The sequence below is a fragment of the Marmota flaviventris genome, chromosome 11 (genome assembly GCF_047511675.1).
Source record: "Marmota flaviventris isolate mMarFla1 chromosome 11, mMarFla1.hap1, whole genome shotgun sequence".
In the NCBI taxonomy this organism is placed as follows: domain Eukaryota; kingdom Metazoa; phylum Chordata; class Mammalia; order Rodentia; family Sciuridae; genus Marmota; species Marmota flaviventris.
In genome coordinates this window covers 3,102,490-3,115,578 of record NC_092508.1, presented here as the reverse complement: position 1 = coordinate 3,115,578, position 13,089 = coordinate 3,102,490, and the positions used below count along the sequence as shown (strand labels likewise).

Below are 13,089 nucleotides of genomic sequence, written 5' to 3'. Positions count from 1 at the left end.
CCAGAGAAATGAAAACTCATGCTGAATTTTTGTAAAATGAATCAAAATGCATTCTTCTGTCATATATACATAATAAGGATAAATAAATAATTTTTTTTAAAGGTGAGAATTGAGGGGGCTGGGGCTGTAGCTAAGTGGTGGAGCACTTGCCTAGCATCTGAGAGGCCCTGGGTTCCATCCCCAGCACCATAACGTAAATAAATGGAGCTGAGAACCAATTCTAACTTGAGAGCCATCTGGACTGGGAAAGGGTGGCCAGAGGAGAGGTCGTGATGCCCTAGGACCCCTGAGGGTCTGCAGCATTGTGTGTGGATCCCCAGAAGGGCTCTCTGGCTGGGCAACGGTTGGGGTCTGAGAACTCTGTGGAGTCGGGACTGCCAGACACACCTCCAAAGGCTGAGGTGCTCAGGCCCCTGTCTCTGGACAACAGCACTCTGGGGAGAGTAAGAAGGGGAGGGACTGGACTCCCTGCCCTTGTTCAGCACTAACGTTCTCAGGCAGCAGGTGCCCAGTGAGGATGGAGAATGAGTATGACCCAGGCACGCTCTCCAAAAGTGATGAGAGAATTAAAGTTAGAATAAAAAGTGACACGAAGCTCAGATGAGGAGACGGGGGGGGGGGGGGGGGGGCGGTGAAGGGGCATGTGACAGTTTGGATATGGGGTATTTCCTGAATGTTCAGAGGTGAAAAGACTGGATTGTGGACGTTGTAACCTCAGTGGATCAGTCCATTTGATGGATTCATAACTTGAATGGACTCCTGGGTGGTACTGTAGGCAGGAGGGGTGTGGACGTATGAAGTAGGCTACGGGGGCATGCTCTTGCGGGGTTATATACCTTGTCCCAGGAAGCTTCTTTCATCGGATTCTCCTTCTCTCGCACCTTCCTGGCTGCTATACACTGAGCTGGGCAGCCTTCCTCCACCATATGCCTCAGCTATGATGTGCTGTCTCACCTCCCGGACAGAGCCAGGGAGTCAGCCACCAGCCACTGACACTCGGAAACTGTGAGCCCACAAGAAACTTTTCACCCTCTAAATTGTTCTTCTTGGGCATTTTGGCCACAGCCACGAAAAGCTGACTACCAGGGAAAGAAGGGGTAGGTCTTGGGGAGTCAGGGAGGCTCCTTCCCAAGGGAACAATTGGATCTTGGACATGGCTTTGGATAGGAGTCTCTGGCACCTCCAGTTATCCCCAAGGGGACAGCTGCCAGGTTTATCTCCTTTAAGGTCATGCCTCAGCCTCCAGCCCAGCACCTAGCATGTACCAGGTGTGGGTGAAGAAGGGAACTGAGGGGAGCAACCAGGCCCAGCCACCTTGAAGTTCTCCCAAACCTCAAACACCCCAGTGGCTTTCCACCTCAAGCCTCTGCGGGTGGCTACTCATCAACCCAAGAAGACAGCTAACACACTGGGTAAGAAAGTGAGGGCTCTGTAAACCTCACCTAATCCTGCAGTATATTCTTAAATCCACTTCTGTGGAGGGTGTGGACCGTGAGTTTCAAGAGCTCAATTCACTCAAGTTTCCATCAACTGCACTGAGAGCAGAGGATGCTTCCCATCCTGCCAGCTGGGAACACTCAGGTGAAGAGTCAAGTCCCGGCTCACAGCGGGCAGACACGGTAGATGCGAGCACACAGGTCGGTCGGCGAGGGTGCAGAAACACAGACGTCTACACTGATTCCCAGAGCAGCGCGAGGAACGCGCCCAGGAGGGCTGGCCATCTGACATACTGACCCCAGAGCCTCGCTCTTGCCCTCTCTGGCGTGGACTCCAATCTCGCCTCATCATGGTGGTGAGACTCAGTCTGAACCACGTCCTATGCCCATCCGTCTGTGCAAACCCCTCTCAGCCCCCCAGAGCCCGCCAAGCCTGCCACTGCCTCCCCTGAGGTGCCCGCTCATCTGTACCTGGAGACCCCGGGGGTCATTCCACCAGCACCTGCAGCCAAACAGTTCCCAAGGGGACTGTGCTCCTCTGCTCTGGCCTGGATCCCTGCTCCCCAGTTCTGCCCTGCGAGGTCCTGCGCCCCGTCCCCTACCCGGGAGTTCTTCGCGGGTCCCAGCCACCTTCAGCCCCTGTCCTCCCGCTGTCCTCGGCCCCGTCCTCCCAGCGCCCCTGGTCTCCACCGTCCCGTCCCCGGGCCTCCCCGCGGTCGCGGCCCCAGGCCTCCCGGCGTCCCCGCTGTCCCCGACCCCGGCCCCGCGTCCCCGCGTGCCGGCCCGCGCCCGCTGACGCCATGACGCCGCGGCGGAAGGAGGGGCGAGCGGCCGCAGCCGGCGAGGGGCGCGAGCGACCGGTCGGCAGCAGCTGGCGACGCGGCCGATGGACATGGGCACGCAGGGCTCGGGGCGCAGGCGGCTCCCCACCCGGGAGCGGCTGACGGCGGAGGACGACGCGCTGAACCAGATCGCGCGCGAGGTGAGCGCCGAGGCCCGTTAGGCGGCCGCGGGGCCGCGGGCGGTGGGCTCCCGCGATGGCCAGCCGCCCGGGACGCGCAGCGCGGCGGCAGGACGGGGCTGCGGGCTGCGCTGCTGGGACTCAGCGCCCGTCCCCGGCCCGCGACCGGCGGGTGGCAGGCCCGCCCCAGCGCCTGGCCCTCGTCGGCCGCTGACCTGGCGGACCACAGAGCACAGCGCCGGCGCCGCCAGAGGCTGGGGCGGCCCGAGTGCCGCGGTGGCGGGCGAGCACCCCGCTGTGCTGTGCCACCTTGGGGAGGAGGGGGTTAGGCGACCCTGGAGGCCAGTGGCAGGTTCCAGAGGCCACGTGGACCTGCTGAAACGGTCAGTGGCCGTGTGTCATTAGTTGCCACACAAGGTGCAGCTTGCCGATGAACTTGAGGGTGATGATGAGTCCTGTTTGTGGACGGAGCCTGAGTGGGTCTAGGCGCGCTGAAAGGTCTCATCAAAGTTTCCTGGGCAGTTTATTACAACCCAGGTGGCGTTTGGGAATGAACCTCAGCGAGGCAAAGGCACAGACGTCCTGTAAGTGCCTTGTACTTCTTTTGCTTATTAATTAATGTAACAGATACCGACCGATGGGCACCTACCAAGTGCCTGGCATCCTATCAGGAAAAGTGGGAGTTGCCTTGTTTTCTCCCCCAGGATTCAGCCTTGAGGCGGGATAATACATGTACCTGACATCGGATGGTAGCGCTGGCTTTAGAGAAGGGGGGGTCCGTTGGTTAGGCTTAATTTTTCACTGTGTGTTGACTAAACAAGTCTTTGCAGATGCAGATGCGTCGTCTACACATACACAGCCTTCCTCACAGGTTCCCTTTCCTCTGGTGTGGTGTGGAGAGTTATCCTACTTAGCATCATTCCCACAGGGAGGAGCTTTTGGCGATTTAGACTGTGGTGTCCAGTTGCACCAGCCAGATACTTAATGGGGATTATAACAGTTTCTTAAGGTGTTTACAGTTATAAATACCTTATTTTACATTTAGGGACATGCATGTCAATCAATGTTTGTTAAACTTTGAATGAATAAAGACGTGTTCTCTGTTCCTGATGGAAAAAGGCTTTCCAGAAAACTCCTCTCCATTGCTTGCAGCCTGGTGTGGATGTCTGTCCTCTGGAAGACCTCCCACCTAGCTTCCCAGGACTGTCTCCCTGCCTCCACTTGGTGCCCCTCACTCTCACACCTGGTAGGCTGCCTCATTATTTGCTCACCTGTAGAAGGTGACACCCGGGCAGTCAAGGTCTTGCTTTTTATCCCAAGAGCTCAACACAGAGCCAGGCATGTGGTCAGTGCCCATCTGTGTCTGATGCATTAATTAATAAACAAAGGAAGAACCAGGCACTTGCAGGACCTTGGGCTAACTTTAGACATTTGCTAAATGTAACTTGAATACGATTCCCCTGTGAAGATGTTGTGTGTATTTGGCCATGACAGAGGTGACCCGTGAATCGTGGGCCTTGTCTTGCTACTGGTGGCTACAGTGGTAATGGGACAAAGGAATGAGAAGAATGAGAGTCCCCAACGTCTGCTGCTTATCTACTGGTTTTTATAAAAATAGATTGAAAGGCAAGGCAGAAGAATGCTCCTGGTTGACAGCCCTGAGGTCCTGCCTTCCATCCAGACAGATGCGGCTGGCAGTACAAAGATAGACTTGGGAGTCAGACTGGGCTTCCAGGCCACACTGCTGCGGTGCCCGGGAACGGACTTCCCCAGCCGCCTCCAAGCCTGTTCTCATCTCCCAAAGAACTCCCTCCCACTTCAGGGCTACAGCAGTGGTTGCAGGCAAAGTGTCCGTGGGGGAAGGCTGAGCAACCCCCACCGGCACTCCTCTCTATAATAGCAGACGCAGACCCGCCGTTGCCAGACTGAGTGGCACTCACTGAGATTGGAGGGAGCAGGTGCAACATTGTGTGTTTTCCTACTTTCCTACAACTGAATTCTGTTTCAACTGTGAAAATTAAAATCCCCATTCACAGGGCACTGAGTTCTTAAAGAGTTCTTATGGAAGTTAACACAATTGCCTGAAGTTCAGTACTTACTCTCTGATTCACACATTGATTCAATAGACATGTGTCTTGGTGTCCAGATCCCTGTCCTGGGGAGCCAGGAGGTCAGGGAGGACCCTGGAAGGACCCGTTCTTGGGGGTTGCATGACAGAGGTCAGGGACTCCTAGGTGAGCTCCCCAGCCCCAGTGGGATTGGGGCTGGGGAGCTCATCTAGGGGTCCACACGTCTCAGGGTGGAGCAGAGCCTCCACAGTTAGGTGTGGTTCAAACGCTCAGTGATTTTACAGCAAACTGAGTTATTTTTGAAAGCTAAGGATGCACTAGCCTCTGAGAGTCTCCAGCCTCTGGTCAGGGCGGATTCTAACAAGATGGGGGTGGGGAGGGGCGGGTCAGCTCTTGGAGAGACCAAGTGCTGCTTCTAAGGCCTGGGGGGAGATGCTTCCACAGCACGCAGAATGGCCTCTCCTGCCACAGCTGATGTTCTGCTAGGGACTTGGGAAGTAGCCCCAATTTCTCTTTTAACATTCTGCCACTGAATAAAATGACTTTGCCCTATGACACCAAGGCAACTCTGAGTGTCCTCTCAGATGAAGCATGCCCTCCTCCACACCAAAGCAGTGCCTTGTGCAGGCTGCGCTGGTGACTGGCTGTGGACACCTCATCCACGTGTGTAGTCCATGATTCCCTCTGTGGCCCGCGTGAGCAGCCCCTTTCATGCTTAGCAGGCGGGCCTCTGGCCCATAACTGTGCTTGGAGCCTCTTGTCTATAACTGTGTCCTTCGGGCACAGGTTGCCTTGGTGGGTGCACTGGTGCCCTGCTTGGGTCCCCTGTACTGTACTGGCCTCTCTGGACTCCCTGGCCTGGGAGTTTGGGATGATCAGGGCTATGGCCCACCCTCCCTTTGGTGGAGAAGTGCTGTGACCACATGGACGCTGCTTTGTGGAGGAAGCAGCCCCCGGCGCCCCTAGAGCAGTCTGAGCACCCGTGGGGAGAAACCTGGCTGAGTTTGTTGTGGGCCTGGGCAGCTGAGAACAACCAACTGGTGCCAACATGGTGGTGCACACCTATATCCCGGAAACTGGGGGTCAGGGTGTGTGCTGAGGCAGGAGGATCGCGAGTTCAAGGCCAGCCTGAGAAACTTAGTGAGAGCCCTGGATTCAGTGTCCAGTACCAAGAAAAATGAAATTTACAATTTGATATTTATTAGCTTACTTCCTAAATAGGTAATTCGTGTGGGTCAAATATCAAAAGAGTGTGAAAGTCACACTTGGCAAGCCTGCCACCACCTACTACCCACACCACTTTCACTGTGGGTTCTGCTGTTCTTTAAGCAAATGCCAACAAATTACAACCTTTCTCACACAAAGGACAGCTGGCTATTTTTATTTTTTGCACATTGCTCTTTTCAATTAACAGCACATACTGGAAACCAGTTGAAAGAATACATAGAAATCTGTCATTCTTTGGCAAATTACTTTTAATCTATAACTCTATACACAGCCATGCTGTCAATCAAGCAGGAGGGTAGAATAAAACATTTGTAGACATGCAAATACTTAGAAAAGGCATTCTCCCTCAGAAAGCTGCGAAGGACAGATTCCCGCAAGATAAGATAGCAATCCAAGAAAGAAGACCATATCCAGTTCACAAAATAGGACTCCAACCAAAATAGGGGGCACCGGGAATTCTCAGAATGGTGGCAACAAGACGGCAGGGCTAGTAACCCCGAGCCCCAGCCTTGGTCTGCAGGACTGAGGTCTGTGAGGAGACTTCTAGAAGAAACTAGGTGGACTCAACACATGACCTGATTTGTTTGCTCTTGTAGAAATAGTACTGTGAAGGGTTCTGCTGAAAAGCGCACAAAGAATTAGACGTGACAGCGATTGAAAAACAAGGAAGAAGAAACTCTAGGAAAAGCGGGTTGTGTGAGGGAGGGAGGACCCCCCAGCTCTGCAGACAGCACCTTTACCTGGTCTGCAACACCTCGCCGCTGGCACCTCCCCAACCTGCCGTGTGCCCGTCATTGTTTTGAGGTCTTTTCAGGAAACATCTCATTTGTAAGGAGTGTACTCACAAATCTCCCCACCATCCTTATGGGGAAACCGAGGCACAAGTGGTTAGACAGTCTCTTAGGTCATGAAATAAGGGACAGACTTAGGGCTGGAACTGCTCAACCAGCCTGCCGTGCTGCCAGGGGACATGTTATCTTACCCTAAATGACCGTGAGGCTGTAATGTGGCGGTGAAGGCAAAGGAAAGCGGGAGAGGGCTGGCCCAGGCCTGTGCAAACGGGCTCGTCCTTCCTCCAGCGGGAAGCCAACACACAGCATCCAAAACGGATACACCTGCAGGTGCCACACATGCATGTTATTTATACAAGTGCAGAAGATGAGCAGGTCCTTCAGGGTCTGTGGCTCCTGAGGGATTTGGCTTTCACTAGGTGAAATGAGAAGCCGCTGGAGAGTTTAAGCAGAGAAGTGACGTGAGCTGACGCGATTGCACACATTTGAAAAGGACCACCCGGGTGTGGTCCGGAGAGTGACCTGAGAACATGGGGCAAAGGTAAAAACATTATTTTGATGAAACAAAATTAGATTTTTAAAGAAGAAAGAAGGGAAAGGAAGATGAGAGACATAGTAAGGCGAAGAATATGAGACTCTCATGAAATGATATGCCCGATGGCTCACGGGTCAGCTGGGGACAACAGTCCCGGGGACGGGGACAAGTCGGCCTGACTGCAGAACCTCACCTGGAGCTAGGTCTCGGCAGAGCCAGGGAACTGATACAGGAAACCTGGGTGATTCACCAGCACTTCTCAGTGACTAGATGACAGGGCAAGCCCTTGGTGTCTCCAAGCCTCTTCCCCTTTGTCAACAGAGTCCAGACTCTTCCGACAGGACTCAGTATGTCTAAGGGAAGGCACTTCTGAGAGCACCCAGCACCCAGCACCCTGTGGACCTTAGGAGCAGCCTCTGCCCCTGCTTCTCTCCTTTCTTGCCCCACACCTTGACATGGTTCACAGGAACCTAGAATCCAGGTCTCCCGATTTCCATCACACCACACAGACCCCTCAGTCCTCCATATTCGAATCCCAAGCCTAAGCACTGAGCCAGAGTGGGAGGGGGAGACAGCTGGAGTGATAGAAATAGCTGTGGGGTGGGGCCCACGGCTCCAGAGCCCAGCAGGCTGTCTACAGCTGAGATTCTGACTGTCTCCAATTGGAAGCATCTTCCAGAAATCACATAAACAGCCCAAGGTCACAGGCACAGGGACAGTGTCTGGTCACATCCCAGTGACTCACAGGTGATTCAAGGTGCCTGTCATAAGGATCTGCCAAGCAAGGGTCCTCATTACCCTGTGGCAGCTGTGAGAACCTGAGGGCAGGACAGCCCTTCATGCTGGACACTCAGTGCCCCTTGAGACTTTCCACCTCGCTCCCCAGGGGCCATAGTTAATGGAGACACTGGGTGGCACCATCCAGCCCAAGTCTACTGAGGGTTTAGTCTTGTTTTAACATTTTTATTTTATTTTGAGACAGGGTCTACTTTGGGTCTCCAGAAGCTGTTAGGATCCCTTTTCTCATGTTCTGGATTTTCCCCTGCCCCATTTCCTGAGTTCATTCAATCGGGAAACTTGTGTCCTCAGACTCTGGGGGATTTTGTTGATTTTTCCCGTCCCACCATTTTCTCTGTTCTGTCTTACAGGAGCTCCTGTGGAGTTGAACTGCCTTCCAACTCTTATTTTCTAATCAGACTTTATGGGAGATCATTCAACTATTTTTTTCACCCCTTCTACTAAGTTTACCTGGTGTACATTTACTTTCCAGAATATCCTCCCTGCCTCCCCTCCCACTCCCCTCCCCCATCTCCTTACCTTCCCCCTCCCCTTCCACTCCCTCTCCCACTCCCCTCCCCCATCTCCTTACCTTCCCCCTCCCCTGCCACTCCCTCTCCCTCTCCCCTCCCCCTCCCCTTCCTCTCCCCCTCCCCCTTCCTCTCCCCTCCCCTCCCTCTCCCCCTCCCCTCCCTCTCCCTCTCCCCCTCCCCCTCCCCTCCCTCTCCCCCTCCCCTCCCTCTCTCCTCCCCCTCCCTCTCCCCTTCCCCCTCCCCTCCTCCTCCCCTCCCCCTCCTCTCCTCCCCTCCTCCTCCCCTCCCCCTCCTCTCCTCCCCTCCTCTCCTCCCCTCCCCCTCCCCCTCCCTTGCTCAGTGGCAGTCATTTTTGTCCCTTTTCTGTAGCACCCTTTCTTAATCTTTCTCTATTCCCTCTCAGGACCCTCCTCATCACTGGGGGGACATTCAGTTGGTGTTCTGGGTTTTCTTCTGTTTCTACATTTAGTCTGCTGCTTCCCATTTCTTCTTTTCCTTTCTGTTTTGGACTCTGTCTTTCATCCTGGAGCCTGGCCCACTGCATGGTGACCCTTGCCTGTCCCCTCACAGCTACCAGTAAGACACAGCGATGTAAGCAAAGGCCAGGAGGGGATGTCGCTGTGAGAGAGGACACCACACAGGGCACAGCGGCACCTGACCCTGGGTGGTTCCTCAGGGCAGCACACAGCTGGCTCTGAGCCCAAGCCTCCTGCCTTCAAGGCCAGTGCCTTGACCACACCACGGCAGCATCGGAGGAAACGTTGCTTCCGCTTATCACACTTTCCCCAGCCTGATGCCTGTAGACAGAGCTCTGTTCCTACTAAGGGGTGCCGGGGAGTGGGGAGAAAGTTGGAAGTTACGAGGTGCATGCTGGGGAAGCACCTGCTAGCTGCTGGTGCCCACAGGGCCCAAGTCAGGGGCCACTGACTGGGTCCTTTATGGAGGGTGAATAAAGTGCCACGTCAGTTGAGCCGCAGAGAAAGCTGTGGAATACAAGGATTTCAGAGCTTCAGGCATTGAGAGGAATCAGTCCACTTTTTTGCTTGGCCAGGGCTCCGAGACCTGAGACAGACTCTTCCTAGAACAAATGCCTGGCGGGTTGGGTAGGCAGAATGTGATAGGGCCTGGCCGAGTGCACTCTGGGATCAGCAGGAGTGTGGGAGCCAGCGGTGTCCGTTGTCCCTCTGGTGTATTACCTCACACTGTCCCCACCCACTCCTTGGCAGCCGTGATCCTGTTTGACAGCTCCTGCAGACGTGGCCGCTCCTCGTGCTCTAACCTCCGCTGCTGCCCACTCGCTCCTTTGTCCTTGACATCTTTCATTTTCATGATTCACCTTCTTTAATGGCATCTCTCAGGCGTCTGGGAAAGCCTGGGGTCTCAGGCCGGCTCTCCTAGGTGGCACTCCGCAGACTGAAGAGCTAGCATGACCCCACTCTGGGTGCCCCAAGATCCTGCCCTCAGTTGCCTGGGGCCCGTGTCTCGCCCACCCAGAGCAGTGCCGTCTAGGGAACTCCACGGGGCTCACCTCTGCTCTCTGCAGGGAACTGTAGGGGCCACCATCCCTGCATCACCAGGGGTACTCAAAAGTGGTTAAGTCCAGTGGCAGGACTGCATTTTCAATGATCTCTCCTTTGAACCAATTTAAACTTGAGTCGCTGCTTATGGCAGAGGCCACCAGGTTGCATGGTGAAGCTCTGGAGCAATGGCTTTTCTCTGTGGAAATGTGTTGTAACAGAGGTATGTTCTATCATTTGGAATCTTCATTGAGTCCCATGGGGCCATCTCTCTCATGACTGAGTGTAGAAGAGTGACGTGGTGACACCGTGGTCAGGGCTGACCTGTGCAGGCTGGACCCAGGCTGGAGCTGTGGCCTGAGACCAGTATGGGAAACATGTTCATCAGGTGGAAGGAGCATGGTCAGCCCTTCTATCTCAGCGCTGTGGCCACGGGCGGGTACCCTGCAAGTCTCCTCCTTGCCTGTGAAGGAGGAATGGTTTCCAGGGTGGTAAGGCCATGAGGTAGGACACGCCATGTGGCACTGCATGTGGCTCAGGTGCTCATGCTAGCAGCAGGTGGCAGTGCTTTGTGGCTGGTCAGGGTGTACCCCAGGTGCCAGGGCCAGGGCCAGGGTGAAACTCTTCCTTTTTAAGGGAAGGGCTGGGGCAGGGGTGAGAGACGTGAGGGGGAAAGAGTGAGGGATACCAGGAAGGCTCCCCCCTCTGTGAGAGGAACGTGCAGAGGGCCTGGGGCTGGCTGAATGAGCTTGGCATCCCGGTTGTCTTGGAGGAGTTTAGAACAGGGGTCATTCTTGACAACGAGACAGGAAGGACCCTCTGCATTCAGCATGATTTCTGCTTCCAGGTGCTTGGTTTCCAGGCGCCCGTGGGTGCCCACTGTTAGGTCGGCCTCCTGGAGAGAATGGGCCACTGTGGTCCCAGCTTGTCCTGCACGGTTTATCTTTGGGCTTATCTGACCTCTTAGAAGCTACTCAATCACCTGCCTATTTTTAACCTGTGCCCAGAGCCAGCCAGAGTGCTTGCTGCAGGAGTCGAGATGGGGTGATGAGCCGTGGTCTTCCAACTCTTTGGTTTCTGAGGGTTTTTTCTCTTACTTTGGCTGTAGGTCAGGTTTCCCAGCCTGGGCACTATTGATATTTGTGGCCAGATAGTTTTCTGTTGGGGTGGGGGGCCTGCCCTGTGCTTTGTGGGAAATTCTCATCCTCCTTGTTTCTGCCCTGGTGATGCCAGTAACTACCCCCCCCCCCACTGTGACAATATCAGATGTTTCTAGACATCGTCCACTGCCCCTGGGTTTTCCTCCCACCCTGCCAGGTTTGTACCCGCAGGAGCCCAGACGCTCTGCTTCCACTCTTGGGGTGGCTGCGACTCTTCCAGGAGGGGCAGGAAGCACTGACCAGCCAGTCAGTGGGCTTCCCCACTCACCCCTCCTGGAAATGGGCACACAGGGACCCTCACTGCACATCGCTGGCGGAGCAGTTGTGGAAACCAGTGGCAATAAGTGCAAGCCTGACTACACTTGGCTGCATTTGAGAAGGGTGCTGGGTGCCGGCAGGGTGGGGCTGCCATAACAAGATGCTACAGACTGGGTGGTTGCAACAGACTCTTCCTGCTCAGTTCCAGGGCTGAAGTCCGGGGTCAGGGAGGATTCAGGGTGCACCCTTGGTCTGCATCATCTGCTCACTGGAGGTCCAGGTGTGGCTGCAGGAAACACGCCCCACTTCAGTCCCACCTGTGAGGGTGGACTGTAGATCAACCCCGGGGTCCCCCCAGATGAGAAGGGCACAGATAGCCTGTTTCCACAGGTTAAAACTGTCCCCACATCTCCTACTAAAGGCAGTCGCTGAGCTCCTTAATCAGAGGCCAGATCACTGCGTGCAGTAGCCTGGGACACATGTCTCGCCCACCCAGAGTGACCCAGCCAGCCCAGGAGTCCAGAGCCTCATCCTGGCTCCCCGCCCTCTGTGGGGCAGGAAGGAGGATGGCCACGAAAGGCTCAGGGACCCTACCTCTGCGGCTTCTGCTTGCTTCTGGTTTTCTGTGTGGTTTACCAGGGAAAATGCACACGTGATATTCTTCTCTCTAAATGAAAATTTGGCATTAATGTTCCTTTTGGTTCAAGGCTTTTTAAAAAATTTTTTTTTAGTTGCAGATGGACACAATACCTTTATTTTTTATCTATTCATATGTGGTGCTGAGGATGGAACCCAGTGCCTCACATGCACTAGGCGGGCGCTCTACCGCTGAGCCACAACCCAGTCCCTGGTTTAAGGTTTAATCACTCTTTTTTACTTGGATATTTGTTTTTGTGAATATTGCTGCTGGTTTAATCTATTTTTACTTCTTGACTATCATTTCCAACTTTCCTTACTTAGGATGCCATAGTCGATCAGTTATACTGGTAGAGTGCGCGTGGGAGGGCTGCCCTCAGCTCCATCCTGTCAGGCGCTTGCTTTCAAAACAGGAACCTTTTGGTTTGGTTTAGGTGTTTATTTGTTTTGTTTTTTCTTTTGTTTTGCAGTACTGGGGATTGAACCCAGGGGTGCTCTACCACTGGGGATACTGAGCTGTATCCCCAGCCCTTTTATTTATTTTTTTTCTTTTTTGAGATAGGGTCTTAGTATGTTACACGGGCTGGTCTGAAACTTGTGAGCCTCCTGCCTCAGACTTCTGAATAGCTGGGATTCAGCTGTGTGCCGCGGTACCTCATTTAAAATATGATCTTTTAATAGCATAGTAGGTTAAAAATTATAGCAGGGTAAAATCACGGCATATGGTTATGTTATGTGCGTGTGGTTTTTATGCTGCATTTTAAAATTTTGAATGACCTCAAATACAGTCCCGGAGGTGGTGGGGCAAGTCCTCCTGGACATCAGTCACCGTTTGATCTGCAAGGTGGACAACACTGCCGGGCTCCCTCCTGGGTGCTCTTGAGTGGTGTCCACCATCCCTCGGGGGCACGGCAATGTAAGATGGTGGCAATGTTCCGTCGGAAGAGTCTGAGATCAGTGCTGGAGGCCCAGATGTTTAGGGCTCCTCTGTGGCTGCTTCTGAACGGGGAGTGGTGTGCTTGTGGGCCCAGTGCTCAGGCACATGCCGGTCCCTTTGGGTGGTACTGTTGCTTTCTTCTGCAGCAGGAGGAGGAGCCAGGTGCAGGCTCCTGTGGCCCTCAGGTGGGTGGGAGTGGAGGGCAAGGGAGCCTTTGCCCAGTTCCATTCAGGTCCCCGTGGGGGCTGGAGA

At 54.3% G+C, this 13,089-nt stretch overlaps 1 protein-coding gene across 23 annotated transcripts in view; it reads left to right on the top strand.

The window, feature by feature from the left end:
* Positions 1-2,302: 2,302 nt before the first annotated feature.
* The window catches only part of Lrrfip1 (LRR binding FLII interacting protein 1), a 127,718-nt gene continuing 116,931 nt past the window's right edge, over positions 2,303-13,089 (top strand). For all 23 annotated transcript variants that reach the window (XR_011709217.1, XR_011709214.1, XR_011709213.1 and 20 more), the window contains exon 1: positions 2,303-2,418. Coding sequence is in view for 7 of the 23 variants with exons in the window: in XM_071619511.1 (XP_071475612.1) it covers positions 2,323-2,418 (96 nt within the window). In the remaining 16 variants the exon portion in view is untranslated. The remainder of the gene's footprint in view (positions 2,419-13,089) is intronic.